The sequence below is a fragment of the Notothenia rossii genome (assembly GCF_949606895.1).
Source record: "Notothenia rossii genome assembly, chromosome: 4".
Classification (NCBI taxonomy): domain Eukaryota; kingdom Metazoa; phylum Chordata; class Actinopteri; order Perciformes; family Nototheniidae; genus Notothenia; species Notothenia rossii.
The window spans coordinates 40460070-40473960 of record NC_136902.1 but is presented as its reverse complement, the minus strand read 5'-3'; the positions used below and the strand labels follow the sequence as shown (position 1 = coordinate 40473960).

General features: G+C 45.8%; 1 protein-coding gene and 2 long non-coding RNA genes across 5 annotated transcripts; all 3 read right to left on the bottom strand.

Moving 5' to 3' along the window:
* Window positions 1-2: 2 nt before the first annotated feature.
* On the bottom strand, window positions 3-856 carry LOC307036181. Of its 2 annotated transcripts, XR_013807292.1 has the most exons (4): window positions 801-856; window positions 674-724; window positions 404-521; window positions 3-70 (listed from the first exon to the last, which is right to left on the bottom strand). It is a non-coding gene; the product is annotated as an uncharacterized lncRNA (long non-coding RNA). The 2 variants fall into 2 exon arrangements; XR_013807293.1 differs by lacking the exon at window positions 801-856 and having other exon boundaries at window positions 633-714.
* A 687-nt stretch (window positions 857-1543) lies between these two features.
* LOC307034810 (uncharacterized protein) lies at window positions 1544-2662 on the bottom strand (the record flags this gene model as incomplete). The annotated part of the gene is made up of 5 exons (XM_079673716.1): window positions 1544-1685; window positions 1771-1949; window positions 2038-2270; window positions 2456-2531; window positions 2645-2662. 5 exons carry the CDS (start codon window positions 2660-2662, stop codon window positions 1544-1546), a joined length of 648 nt encoding a protein of 215 aa, XP_079529842.1.
* Window positions 2663-3517: 855 nt separating this feature from the next.
* Window positions 3518-5309, bottom strand: LOC307038367. 2 transcript variants are annotated; one of them, XR_013807981.1, is made up of 3 exons: window positions 5137-5309; window positions 4245-4612; window positions 3518-3530 (listed from the first exon to the last, which is right to left on the bottom strand). It is a non-coding gene; the product is annotated as an uncharacterized lncRNA (long non-coding RNA). The 2 variants fall into 2 exon arrangements; XR_013807982.1 differs by lacking the exon at window positions 3518-3530 and adding an exon at window positions 3801-3914.
* Between the last annotated feature and the right edge of the window lie 8582 nt (window positions 5310-13891).

Below are 13891 nucleotides of genomic sequence, written 5' to 3'. Positions count from 1 at the left end.
AGCCCTTCAATGCTTTGCTGCAGTGCTGTTGGAAGGATGTCTTCAGAAGTACCCGATGTTTCTGATGTTCCTGTAGAAATAATATTGGCAGTAAAATGTACTGTTACACAACACGTAACGGTTTTGAGAAACAAAATTGTGCAACATATTTAACACCTTTTAACACAAATTGATCATACAACTATGGAAACTGGAACATATCAGAGATAAACATGGACACATAGTTGGCTTGCTATTGCTTGAAGATTATGTCCCTGTCTACTGAAATCCAGTGAGGGTCCCATTACGTGGCATGAAAAATCAGCCTTATTGCCTTAAAATTGGCTGCTCTTTAGGATCAAATCTGTAAATTAAAACAGTCATGGACAATGATATGTAGCTGGTGTTATCTCGTCGTGCTTACCAGATGCCCATTCCTTCACGTCGGAAATCCACGTCGACACCATGTCATCTGAGACACAATGTAGCTCCGTCTTGAGTTCCTCAAGACTTGCAGTCTCTTCCAGGAGCCTCTTACTAGTCTGATAAACAGTAGACGATGGACATTTATCAAGATTAAAACTTGCTATGATTAACAACAAGCCATGTGCAAATGACAAAGGACACAACAACACCTTCAATAGGAGGCTCACCTTCACATATCTTGTGGAAAGTGCCTGATGAAGGAAGTCACCTTTTTTCCTGTTCCATCCCATTGCATGCACTGTGAGCATGTCCAGTCGTGCTTTTGAAAGCAATAATGAAGTTATGATGTGTCATCTATAAAATTATGCAATGATAGGGCAAAACCTTCCACTCACCTGCTTTGGACATGTATTTTGTTGTCAGGGCACAACGGGACAGGTAGCTGTTGACCTTCTCCACCTCTTCCCCAGCGGTCATCCCTGCTCTCTCCTGGTTCTTCCAACTCCATATAATCTGATGTTAAAAGGTTGCTGGAATTGTTGTGCAAAGAGGCTACATACTACTATACTAAACAGTGTAGCTTAGATATTTACTACTTCAGTATTATAAATATAAAAAATATAAATGTACGTGATACAAAAATATTTCACATACCTCGCATTTGGTAGCATGGGCTCGAGCATGCATTACACTGAGGAATGGCTTCATGGTGGTCAGCTCCTGGAGAGCAGGAAGGACACTTGCAGCTTTCTCCATGTACGGCCAGTACTTGCAAGCCACATCCATGGCGAAGAACTTGGCTTTGGCTGGCATGAGTTCCTTTTGAAGATACAGGGGGTAGGCGAATATCTCCCCCCTGTACATATTTAAGGCCTTCAAAAGAAACCCATGGCGACATACAGCCACCTCCATCCCTTCTTCATCCAGCCCTCCTTGACGTCTCCCTCGCTGCTGTCCACTGGGAGTCCCCACATGTGCCTCTTCCCTGGGTCTAAGACACACATTACATCATGACAAATCAGTTAAAAGCAATGGAATCACGATCTACAACATTTGTTCTAATTATCTGATTTTGGAGTAGATGGTAAGGAGAAGTAGCTGAATTTGAAGAAAGTCAGGGTCGGATATATGTACATGGCTATTTTTGTGATATACCTATAACGTAAAATGACGAATAAAAACTTCCATTTTTCAGTGAACTCTGTATTTTGTCGACAAATGCAGCCACCGCGCTGTCTTCTGCTACAAAGAGCCCATTAAAAAAGGCGCTGCCATCAGAACTGAGGAAAAAAAGATGAGCAAATATATCCATGAAATATAAACAGTAATCAAAAAAGTTAAATAACAACATTGTAAAAACAGCACCTTCCACTTCGCCGAAAGCGATACAGCTTCCTGTTTCCATCGGCAGAAACAGCCAACATCTCCGGCGTGCAGGCAGGGCAGATGAAAGGAGCACCACAGCAGAGCTGGTCTTCCTCATACGAGGCATAGGAGAACTCCAGAAAGCTGCGCTGCAGTGCATCTCCGTTGACAGGTCCAGACTGGAAGATAATTACATATATTGCTGTGATTTTGTCTATTTACGGAAATGTTATAATGTATAATATGGTAAAGAATATTTACACTTACTCTTCCTCCACACTTTGTGCGATGCTCCAGCAGCTTTGCAAAGGCCTGTCTGGAGAATCCCGGAGAGATGACCTTGAGCTCTTCAAAGGAGCTCAGGAGGTCCAAGGTGTAAAGTGTGGAAATACTGACCGAAGCTGGCCAGTATCCACTCTTAAGGAGAACTTTCAAGTCGGGGGTCCACTGCTGCTGGCAAGTTTGACAGACATATAGTGGGAGATGCAAGTCATAACGCCCTTGGAACAAGTAAATAAACATAATTAAGACACATTTTACAACAGTTCCATCTACAAATAGTCAAAGATGAACATATATTACATGAAGGTTTTACTCCAAGTGGAAGCACAATGTCTCAGCCCACAACAGTAAACATATAACAACAATTCAATAGAAATCCAAATATATATATATATTTGTTTACCATTGATGGTAATTACAATCACTGGTTTGCCTGGTACCACAGTGAAGTTTGTGCCTTTACCGGAGCAGTTGGGTGCCTTCACAGTTGGCAATATGCAAGCTGTCAAAAAAAAAAGAAAAGCACTAATTACCATTATATGCTGGCCGAAGAGACTTGTGAACATCAAAATGCAAGTTTGAGAGAGCATACCTTGGTCATGGGTGTCATATCCACCTTCCACTCTAACAACACATGTTGTTGGACTAATTGGTTTAAAAAAAAAACATTCATTAAACTGTCCCTGTTGTGGAGTGGCTAGTTCTTGTGATGAAGTACATCACAGTCTCCACAGAACCACTCCTCGGGGAGACACTCTTTACACCTTGGGAGGAAATACAAAATTATTCTAATATCCTAGAATTACTTTCATTTTCATGTGGGTTTTCTCTAGGTATCCAGTTTTCTAACATCCCAAAAGTCATGCATGTTAACTGAAATAGCAGGGCACTGAGCATTAATACTGAAAAATTACAATTAGGTAAAGTAATTTAAATAAAGGTAAATGTTATCTCACTTAATAACAGCCGGCTCTTGGCAGAGGCCATACAGGGGATGACCAACAGCCTCTTTTTCTAGAAGGCATTGTAGGTGGTGTGGTCTCGCTTCTTTCCAGCGCTCTGAGGCTTTCTGCTGCCGAAAAGACCAGGATGAGGCAGAGCTTTTTTGAGGCTCAGGAGGAGGACATGAGGAAAGAATGTCAGAGAGTTTCTCCATATTCTCTTCTGTGAACAGAATGGGAAACTTTAACTGTAAATGACTATATTTAAGATGAACACTAAAAATCAAGGATCATTTCTTTGCTCAGAATGGAACTGGCCAATATCTTTACTGAATTACATTCCTCGTTCGAGTCCTGAACTGTCAGTTGTGTATAAGGTTATTTTCTCTCACGAACACAATTTATTTAAAAATTGATTTTAGTTTTAAACTTAAAGCCATTTTTGTGATTTACCAAATTCGTGTTGTGCTGAAGGTTCAGTACGCAGAACCTCCACACTGGAAGACTGGAAGCCCTCAGTCGGGGGGGGGGATGTGACTGTAAAACATCACACAGAGGGTTAACAACAGATAACTGATGATTTGTATTATCTACCTATTGTTTAAACGCTTGTGAAATTAGATAAAGCATAGTTCTTATGACACCACAGTGGGAATGTCTCCGACTGTAGTGTCACTATGCGTTTATATATTGGAATTATTGTAGACCCTCAACAAGCAATTACTGTGTTTTTTCGATTTTCCAACCATTTACTTAGTAAATTCATAAAAATGTAAAATAATTGGGATTTCAACCTGTAGCTGAGCCTTGGCGTCGCCCTCCACGCCTCCCTCTCGGCTTGCCACGTCCTACACAGCCCCTTTTAGGGGACTGTAAAGTGTCTCCTACAGAGCGTGCACGTTTCCTCTCCTCAGCTGCTTTCTGTGACCAAGTAACAACTCATGTAAGGTTGATGTTGCTGATAAACTGATACCATATGACAGTGGACAAATAAAAGTAAATTCATTCACTTGAAGAACATTTTTGCTTCAAGTTTTTCCTACCATATACAACTAATGAAGTAAAACAAGTTGAACAAGCTTTATTTAGTAAGCCTCTGCCCCCCATGTTGTAATGATGAACCGTTTTGCAAAGGCCCTATACATTGATCCAAAATCCAGTTACTCTTGGCCTGTTCAGCATTTTTTGGATAACAGATAGTGCCAAATTAAAGTGGGAAATGAATGAGGTCATATGGGTTAAAACACCAACCTTAGCTTCAGCTAGCATGTGTTCATGCTTCAGCTCAAGAGCCATGCGTTTCCCTTCTTTGGATGTGGGATTATTGGGGTCTGGGTTGTGTTTTGTTGCCATTGCAACACAGCCAGCCAGACAGACAGACAGACACAACAGATATGCAACAGCTGCTGTATGAGACAAACAGAGATAGAGAGACAGATTGTAAGATTGAGATGGATAGATGAAGAAATAGATAATGAATGATAGAAAAAGATAGAGACAATAACTATAAGAAAGGTAGGTAAATAGACAGAGAGATAGGTTGAGTTTGGCTCTTAAAAGTGCCGTTGGTTTTATGATGGTGTAGATCAGTGTATGGGTTTGTGGTGTGGGTACAGGAGCTGCAGGAGAGAACAGAAAAAGTGAATTATGTAGTGAAACTAGTTTTTTTAAATGCACATTGTGATGGTTTAACTACTTTAGACAGACTGAGTTCATTTACGTGTTTCCTGTTTCATACGCGTAACAAGCACATGGACGTGGACTATGCCCCTCCCCCCCAAACATATATTAAAATGTCGGCCAGCGTTAGTACTCTCATGTGTAAAACAAAAGCGATTAAGATAACGTATAACTCACACTTTAACAACGACGTATGTAGCCGTAATTAAGACACACACACCACTTATGAGCTGATATAAATGTAGATAAACTAGTTTAAGCTTATGTTGAACGTGAGCTAGCTAGCTAGCCGCCCGCAAGAATAATTTCACATTAATGTTGCTTTGCTGATTATGGGGAAAGCATTTATCAGACTTAGAACAGTTCAGTATGTATGATGAACCATGCGAGTAAAGGCTTAAAAAAAAGCCCCAATTATTAAATCTAAGTAAAACATGTATCAGACTTTAGTGACCCAACTTACTTTGTCAGAGGATGGATCGCAATGCCGGTGGCAGCGTCTTTGGCCAATAGGTGGTGCTCTGAATTATGTAATTTCCTGTACCGATTATACAATAAAATATTAATACATTTCCTATATTTTGACACGATAACTCTTTAATAACCTAAGTAGCCTACGGACAAAAACAAAAAAATATATATTGCCTTATAAAATGCAGAAAAGTTTAAACATTTAACATGATAATAATAAATAAAAAATAATGATATCTTAAACCAAAATAAATAAAATGGAAAATTAACCGACAACAACAATTTAACATAAATAAAACAAGGATTAAAACAAGGATAAGTTTGACTCAATGTTGTGTAAAGTACCCGTTTATTTTTATTTATTTTTATTTTTTGAAAATAATACAGCTTCCAGCTTCCCGAGACACGAAGAGGAGACACGAACTATTCTTCCACTTGAAATGCGTTTAAACTGTGTCAGAGAGATGTTTAATCGGTTCATTTTAATTGGGGATTATGGGTAGTGTAGTGTCTTCGGCCATCCTAAACTCGATGATGCTCGAAATGTCCCTTATAGGCCTACGTCTGTTTCCGGTTATTTTTATTTTGAAATTCAGTTCCTGAAGGACGGCAAAAAAGCCCGAGATTATAGAATTAAACAAATAAATAAAAACAAGGATAATTGTGTGTTATTGTTGACTAAATAACAGTGTGTTATTTTGAAAAGAATAACAAATTAAAAGGAAAAATGAGCCCCATTTATTTTCCTCACAGACAGCAACAAAAGTCCGAAATGATACGATTTTAAATAAAAGCAATAATCGTGGCTTGATATTGAGTAAGAACATGTTTTTTTTAACCACACAGCTTCCGGTCTTCCTATAACACGTAATGCCGTGAGACTACCAACAGAAATACATTGCTTTTAAAATCGTGCTGTGCAACACGAAAAAAAAGGGGAAAGACTACCAATAGAAATACATTGCTTTTAAAATCGTGCTGTGCAACCCAAAAAAAAGGGGAAAATTGTGTTGGTGAACACGAATCAATAGATTAAAAATCGTGTTGGTGAACACGAAATGCCGTGAGACTGGGTTGCTTCTTCAGGTGGACCAATCAGCAGGTTGAAGGTAGCTAATCAGCTAACGGGCACCACCTGCTTACTCACACACACTCAGACAAACTCACAGACACAGGAGGAGGGGAAAATGCACACACAAATGACCTTACGACCCAGGGTCGTAACAGTGGGCTTGGACCGAAAGGGCTACACGGGGGCCTCCACACGCTGCGTCTCACTCCGACTCTCATCATGAGGCGCGTACACGCTCAGGGGATGGATGGAGGTGTGTGCAGTGCTGCCCACATGAGGCGTTATAACGGCGCTCATGGGTTTATTGTGACCGTGTATAGGAGGCTATCGGACAGAGGAATGCCGCGAGCTCTGCAGGTTATTAACCGAGGTTAAAACCGGAAGGCTTCTGCAGCGAGCCCTGCTGTCTACTTAATCAACAGATTAGTGGCAGCCGGCTTAATTAGCGAGCTCTGCAGTTTATTAACCGAGGCCAGCGAGCTGTGACGCCGTGGCGCTGCGGGTGCTGCCGCTGGGGGCACTCAGCCTGGAATACTGCTCATTCCCCCGTTCTGGCTTCTCTGTGATGTGCTGTAATGGTCGTCATGGTGACGAGCCACGCCATTGCCCTCGCCGCCGCTGCCCGTGAGGCGAAAGGGCTGCGAGGAAGCCTCCACACGTTGCATTTCACTCCGGCTGTCATCATGACGCGTGTACACGAGTGGTGAGTGGTGTGTGCAGTGCTGTCCACATGAGGCATTATAACGGCGCTCATGGGTTATTATGACCGTGTGTAGGAGGCGTATCTCGGTGAGAGATTCCGCGAGCTCTGCAGGTTATTAACCGATAGGTTAAAACCAGCAGGCTTCTGCAGGGAGCCCTGCTGTCTACTTAATCAACAGATTAGTGGCAGCCGGCTTAATTACCGGCTCCGCTTCCTCTGAGGCTCTCGCGGAGCAGACCAGGAGGGGGGAGCCTCACTCGACGTAGCGGACGTAAAAGTCGGGACGCCTTCGGTATGCGTTCTTTGGTCTCAGGTTGGTGTGTAGCAGCCTTTAAGCCTCCTGCCCTGGCTCCCCTTCAGCAGGGTCACAGCATTTCTCCTGTCTAAGGTGCTCATATGACACCCTCTCATTGTTTTCCTAATAGTGTCTGTATACAAATAAATATTGAATCAAAGCCAATACAACAAAATTGTGTATGTACAACCTGTTAAGATCGATGAAAAGGTAGGAACCAAAAGCAGACTACAAAAAGAGGTAAAAAGGTCTAGAAAACAAAAGAGAGCTTTATTTTAAAAGCTGATGGCAAATAACATGGCATAAATCACAACGGTAGCACAATGAAGATACATTACCAAAAACCTGACCGTGACTGACATGGAGGGAGACAGGAAAGACAAACAATGAACCGACAAGGGAACACAGGGAAAGACAAGACTAAATACAGAGAGGGGTAATCACGGGACGAGAAACAGCTGGGTAAGGGAGGCAGAAACACAAGGGCAACAGGTGCACACAATGAGACAATCAGACACAGGAGGAAAACAAGAGACAGGGAGAACAGAACAGCAAACAAAACCCATAACCAGACAGACAACACTAAAACCGTGACATAACACCAAGATCGTGACAGACCCCTCCCCTCAAGGGACGGATTCTAGACGTCCATAACAAAATCCAACATTCCCAAAAGGGTGGGTGGAGGGGGTCCGGAGGACGGGTCTGGGTCGACAGCCCAGAGGCAAGGCAGAGTTCATGGAGGGGGTCTCGGGCGGACGGCCCGGGGGCAAGGCAGAGTTCAAAAAGGGGCGAAGGCCACAGCGGGCGAACTCAGGTGGCCGGGCATGAGGGCGAAGGCAGCGACTGGAAGAGTCAGGGGGCCGGGCTCAAGGGCGAAGGCCGCTGGGGAACTCAGGAGGCCGGGTACAAGGTCGGGCAAGAAGGCGGCGAGGGGACAGCTCCGGAGGGCGGGCAGGAAGGCGGCGATGGGGCAGCTCCAGAGGAAGGGCACGAAGGCGGTGATGGGATAGCTCCGGAGGACGAAGTATGCCGCAATGGGAACCCTCCAGTGTCAGCTGGATCGCCGGAGCACTGGGATCGAGAGCAGGAGCTGGTGGGACCCCTGGCGGGACAGGCGTGGACGGGACCTTGGACGGAACATGGGCTGGTGTCAGTGGGACCCCCGACGGAGCAGGTGTTAGCTGGACCCCCAACGGCACAGGACATGGAGTTGGCAGGACCCTCAGCGGAACCCCCAACGAAACAGGACAAGGAGTTGGCAGGACCCCTGGCGACACAGGTGACGGCGGGACCCCCTAATGGAACAGGAGACAGAGTTGGCAGGGCCCCCAGCAGAACCCCCAACGGACCAGGACGAGGGGTTGGCAGGACCCCCGGCAGAACAGTAGTCGGCGGGACCCCCAACGGAACAGGACACAGAGTTGGCAGGACCCCCGGCGAGACAGGTGTCGGCGGGACCCCCAACAGCACATGGGGTTGAGACTTGAGAAGGGACTTGAGAAGTGACTAGAGAAGGGACTAGAGTAGGGACTTGAGTAGGGACTGGAGAAGAGAATCGAGAGGGAACTTGAGAGGGGACTCGAGAAGAAACTCGAGAGGGAAGCGGAGAAGGAACTTGAGAGGGGACTCGAGAGGGAACTCGAGAGGGAACTTGAGAGGTGTCTTGAGAGGGAACTAGAAAAGAGACTCGAGAGGGCACCTGAGAAGGAACTTGAGAGGGGACTCGAGAGGAGACTTGAGAGGGAGCTTGAGAAAGAACTCGAGAGGAGACTTGAGTCTTGAGTTGGCGGCACCCTCGAGTCGGCGGAACCCCCGATGAAGAAGGAGCTGGAGTCGGCCGGTACGCCGACAGGACACGAGGAGTTGGCGTCAGCCAAATAGCCAACAGGTGACGAGGAGTTGGAATCGGCCAGTACGCCGACAGGACACAGGGTGCTGGCGTCGGCCGAAGAGCCAGTACTGGAACTGAAACCGGAGTCGGGACCATGGCTGCTGGGCCCGGTACTTGAGCCGGAACTGGAGCCGGAACCATGGCTGTTGGGACCAGAACTGGAGCTGGGACCATGGCTGTGTGGGCCGGTACTGAAGCAGGGACCATGGCTGCTGGTACCGGAACTGAAGCCTGGATCATGGCTGTGTGGGCCGGTTCTGGAGCCGGAACCATGGCTGTATGGGCCGGGTCTTGAGCCGGAACCATGGCTGTGTGGGCCGGTATGGAGCAGGGACCATGGCTGTGTGGGATGATACTGGAGCACGGAACCATGGCTGTGTGGGCAGGTACTGGAGCACGAGCTGGCCTCCTGACCTTGTGTCTTTTAGACACAAACGCCAGGCGGGATCCCAAGAAAGGGTCCGAAAATGGAGACTGGCACTCAGGGCTACGTGAAAAAACTCTGAGCCATTCAGGCAACGAGCTCCTAAACCAAGGCATGTTGGCCACCTCCATTTGTGTCTGGTTTGACACATACAGCTGGTTCGAATATTCTATTTATATTCTGCGGAAAAATGCAACAGGGGCTTTCAAAAAACACAACGGGAGTGCAGCACACAGGTTTGCCATGGAGCCATGGGCTGAATTTAAACAGACAACAAAAGATGGCTCAAGACTGGGAAACATGATTGATGCAGGTCATTTAAAACTTGTCAAAGAAAACCGTGAGTACATGAAGGCTGTGGTGATGTCCTTACATTATACTACATGTCAAGGCATTGCACAGCGAGGTCACCGGGAGCAGGAGGGTGAGGAGGACTCGGTTAATAGGGGAAACTTTAGAGAGCTGCTACACTTAATTGGTGAATTTGACGTGACTGTAGCAAAGAAACTGAACAACAATCCTCAAAATGCTAAATACACACATCAAGACATCCAAAACGAGATTTTCCAGATAATGGCAGATATGGTCCGAAGTGAAATAAGTGCAGACATTAGGGAAGCTGAATGTTTCGCCCCAATGGTTGACGAAACCAAATATGTCAGTAAAAGCGAGCAACTGTCCATCGTTGTACGTTATCTAAAAGGAGAACAAGGGTCGGCCACTATCTTCCCTGCCCGCCTCAGGGTCCTGGAGGCATGCAGGTCGTGGAGTGATGGCAGATTGCAGCCGATCACCTTCTCTGCAGAGCGATTGAGACGCTGCAGCCTGCCCTTATCCTTGGCTGTGGCGTACCAGCTGGTGATGGAAGAGGTGAGGATGGACTCGATGATGGAGGTGTAGAAGTTCACCATCATCATCTTTGGCAGGTTGAATTTCTTCAGCTGCCTCAGGAAGAACATCCTCTGCTGTGCTTTTTTGATGAGGGAGTAGATGTTCTGCTGCCATTTGAGGTCCTGGGCGATGATTGTGCCCAGGAAGCGAAAGACTCCACAGCAGTTACTGGGGAGTCACACAGAGTGATGGGGGTGGGTGGGGCTGCGTTCTTCCTGAAGTCCACGACCATCTCCACTGTTTTTAGGGCGTTGAGCTCCAGGTGGTTTTCCCCACACCAGGTCCCCAGATGGTCCATCTCCCACTTGTAGGCAGACTCGTCCCCACCAGAGATGAGTCCGATGAGGGTGGTGTCGTCTGTGAACTTCAGGAGCTTGACAGACTGGTGACTGGAGGTGCAGCTGTTAGTAGTAGCCTTGAGGGGAACCGGTGCTGATGGTCCGGGGGTCAGAGACGTGTTTCCCCAGCCTCACGTGCTGCTTCCTGTCAGACAGGAAGTCTGTGATCCACCTGCAGGTGGAGTCGGACACGTGCAGCTGGGAGAGCTTGTCCTGCAGCAGAGCCGGGATGATGGTGTTGAAGGCGGGGCTGAAGTCCACAAACAGGATCCTGGCGTAGGTTTCTGCTGTGTCCAGGTGCTGGAGGAGGAAGGGAAGGGCCATGTTGACAGCATCGTCCACAGACCTGTCGGCTCTGTAAACGAACTGCAGGGGGTCCAGCAGTGAGTCTGTGATGGATTTCAGGTGGGACAGGACAAGGACTTCATAACCACAGAGGTCAGGGCAATGGGTCTGTAGTCATTTAGTCCTGTGATCCTTGTTTTCTTTGGGAACCGGGATGATGGTGGAGGTTTTGAAGCATGCTGGGACGTGGCATGTCTCCAGTGAGGTGTTAAAGATGTCAGTAAACAAAGGAGACAGCTGATCAGCACAGAGCTTCAGGGTGGAGGGGGAGATGTGGTCCGAAACGTTGAAGCAGCAGCCTACTTTTTTGAAACTGTACAAATGCTGTACAAGTTCTTCGCCAACTCAGTCGCCCATGATATTTTCATCAAGAAACAGAGAGAAATGGAGCCAACTTCACAACCAGTTGAACTTACAAATCGGAAACACGCTGGTCATGTCAATATACAGCACTGGTGGCTATCCGCAAATCACTGCCTGCAGTAAAAGCAACATTTACAGAGATCATGTCTCAGCCCAATGCAGGGAGGAAAACGGAGGCCGGAGCGGTTAGTGGACTAATTGCTGAGCAGTTTGTCTTGCTTCTTACGCTTTTCGAGGATCTTTTCCGTGTCACAATATTCATATCTGACCAGCTCCAATCTCCCAGCCTTGAGCTGTCCTCCGCAATGGACTTGGCTGATTCGGTCATAGCTACACTGACAGACAGACGCGTCATGGAGGGACATTTGGGACAGAGCAAGCAACCTGTGCACCAAAGCCAATGTAAAGCACAATGACACACCCGAAAGGAGACAGGCCCAGCCTCCTCGACATCTACAGGAGTTTGTTGTGGAGGCCCAAATCGAACACACACCAGTTACATCCCTAGATGCGCTGCGCACAGAGTGTTTCTACCCGGTAATCGACAGACTTGTGGTTGAAATGAGAAGACGTTTCTCAACCGAGGCCGGTGGTGTCCTATCTGGAGTCTCGTCACTCAGCCCCAAACATGCATCCTTCATAGACAATAAATGTCTGCAACCCATGGCCAAGTTCTATCATGGGAGTCTGCCTGCAGACCTCCATTCTCAGGACAGTTCCGGTGCAGACCTCCACTCTCAGGACACCTCCACTGTCAGTACAGGAAGTGACGATTCTGACGAACACGTTTTTTTCCCCGCCCACCGAAAGAATCGTTTGATGGAATTTTTCAAATCACAATGGAGACTCATCACGGAGGTGATGAGTCCGCCCACCATGCACTTTGGGTCGGCCTTGGTCAAGCCCTTTTGACCCCCCAAGCCTGGTTATCGTAAATGTTTTTTACTCTTACTCTGCCCGCCTCACGAGTGCCTATTTTCGGACACTTCTTTTCCCCTTCCCCGGTTTTATTATTATTATTATTTTTGGCTATTTCACCCGGTTTCTACCGGGGACATTGCCCGGTCTCATGTGTCCCCCCACGGCCTGTGCCCAACCCCCCCCCCCACCCCCAATCATCCATAAATTAACGGCCATTGACCATTGTTGTTGCATTTTTCTCCTCTCCTCTCACTGATCGAATGGCAAACGCGACCCATAGTCCAGCAGCAAGTCCTCAAAAAAAGCTTTAGTTTTCGAGATACCCCTATCCGAGGTAGAACAAATGAAAACAATGTTTTTTCTTATCTTTAGGGTCTCCAATTAATGAAATTGATTGTTGTCAAATTTAATTTTGGGGGAAAAAATGTTTTTTGCGTTGTTCTTTAGAACTACCCCAATCCCTGAAAAAGAGCCAAATTAGACCAGGCCGAATGTGGGAAAGGTGACTAAAAAGCCCATAACTTCAGAATGACCTCTCTTATCCTCTTTAGATTTGCTGAGGTATGAACCAGGTGGCTGTCCTACATCACCAAATGGTCAGACAATTATTTAAGTAAATAAATACTGAATTATAGTCCTGTAAACTTAGCTTTAGTTTAGACGGAAATTGTACTTTTTGGTGATAGGAACATAGGACTCAATCACTTTTCTCTCATTTATCAGAAAAATAGAAATCCCTAAAAAATATACCATGAATTAATTGTCTAGGGTGCTATTGAACACCAACCAGTAGTTGTATGGAAATATCTGGTACAGTTCTATTGCAAATGAGATTTATTTAGACATAGGCCTACCTCTTCTCTGAGACAGTCAAATTCCGAATGGGGGATAAGTGGCATAATAGGCTATAAGTTAAGAATGCTTACTCTGATGGTCATTATATTTGGAGAGGGAAATACCAGGTGGCTGAACTACATCACCAAATAGTCAGAATAAGAGTAACCCAATACAATCAAGTGTATTAGTTCTAAATGGCAAGCCTCTAAAACATACAGTAGGTGTAAATAGTACAGGTTTTATTGAAACTGGAACCTTAATTCAAAGTACAGTATACAATTCATCAAATAATTCTGTGAGAGGTCAAGTATATAGATATTAGAATATAATGTTAAATGTCAGGTTCCTCAGAAATGTTAGGGGGCACATTTTGACATTCTGCACAGCAGGTGAGGAAATCCGTACAGGGAAGGCCAACAGAGAGGCACTGGCACTTTCCACTCCCTCCACACTTTTCATCTTTGCAATACAAGTGAGGAATGTCTCTCACTTCTGTAGGTGCTGGGGGTTTATGGTCTCAGAACAGTATCATAATACACACATGCACACAGAAGGATTCACACTTGTATTTCATGATCCGCAAAATGATTCACACTTGTATTTCCGGATCCACACTTGTGTTTTTCAATGCACACACAAATGTGTTCCGTTTCATATACATGTA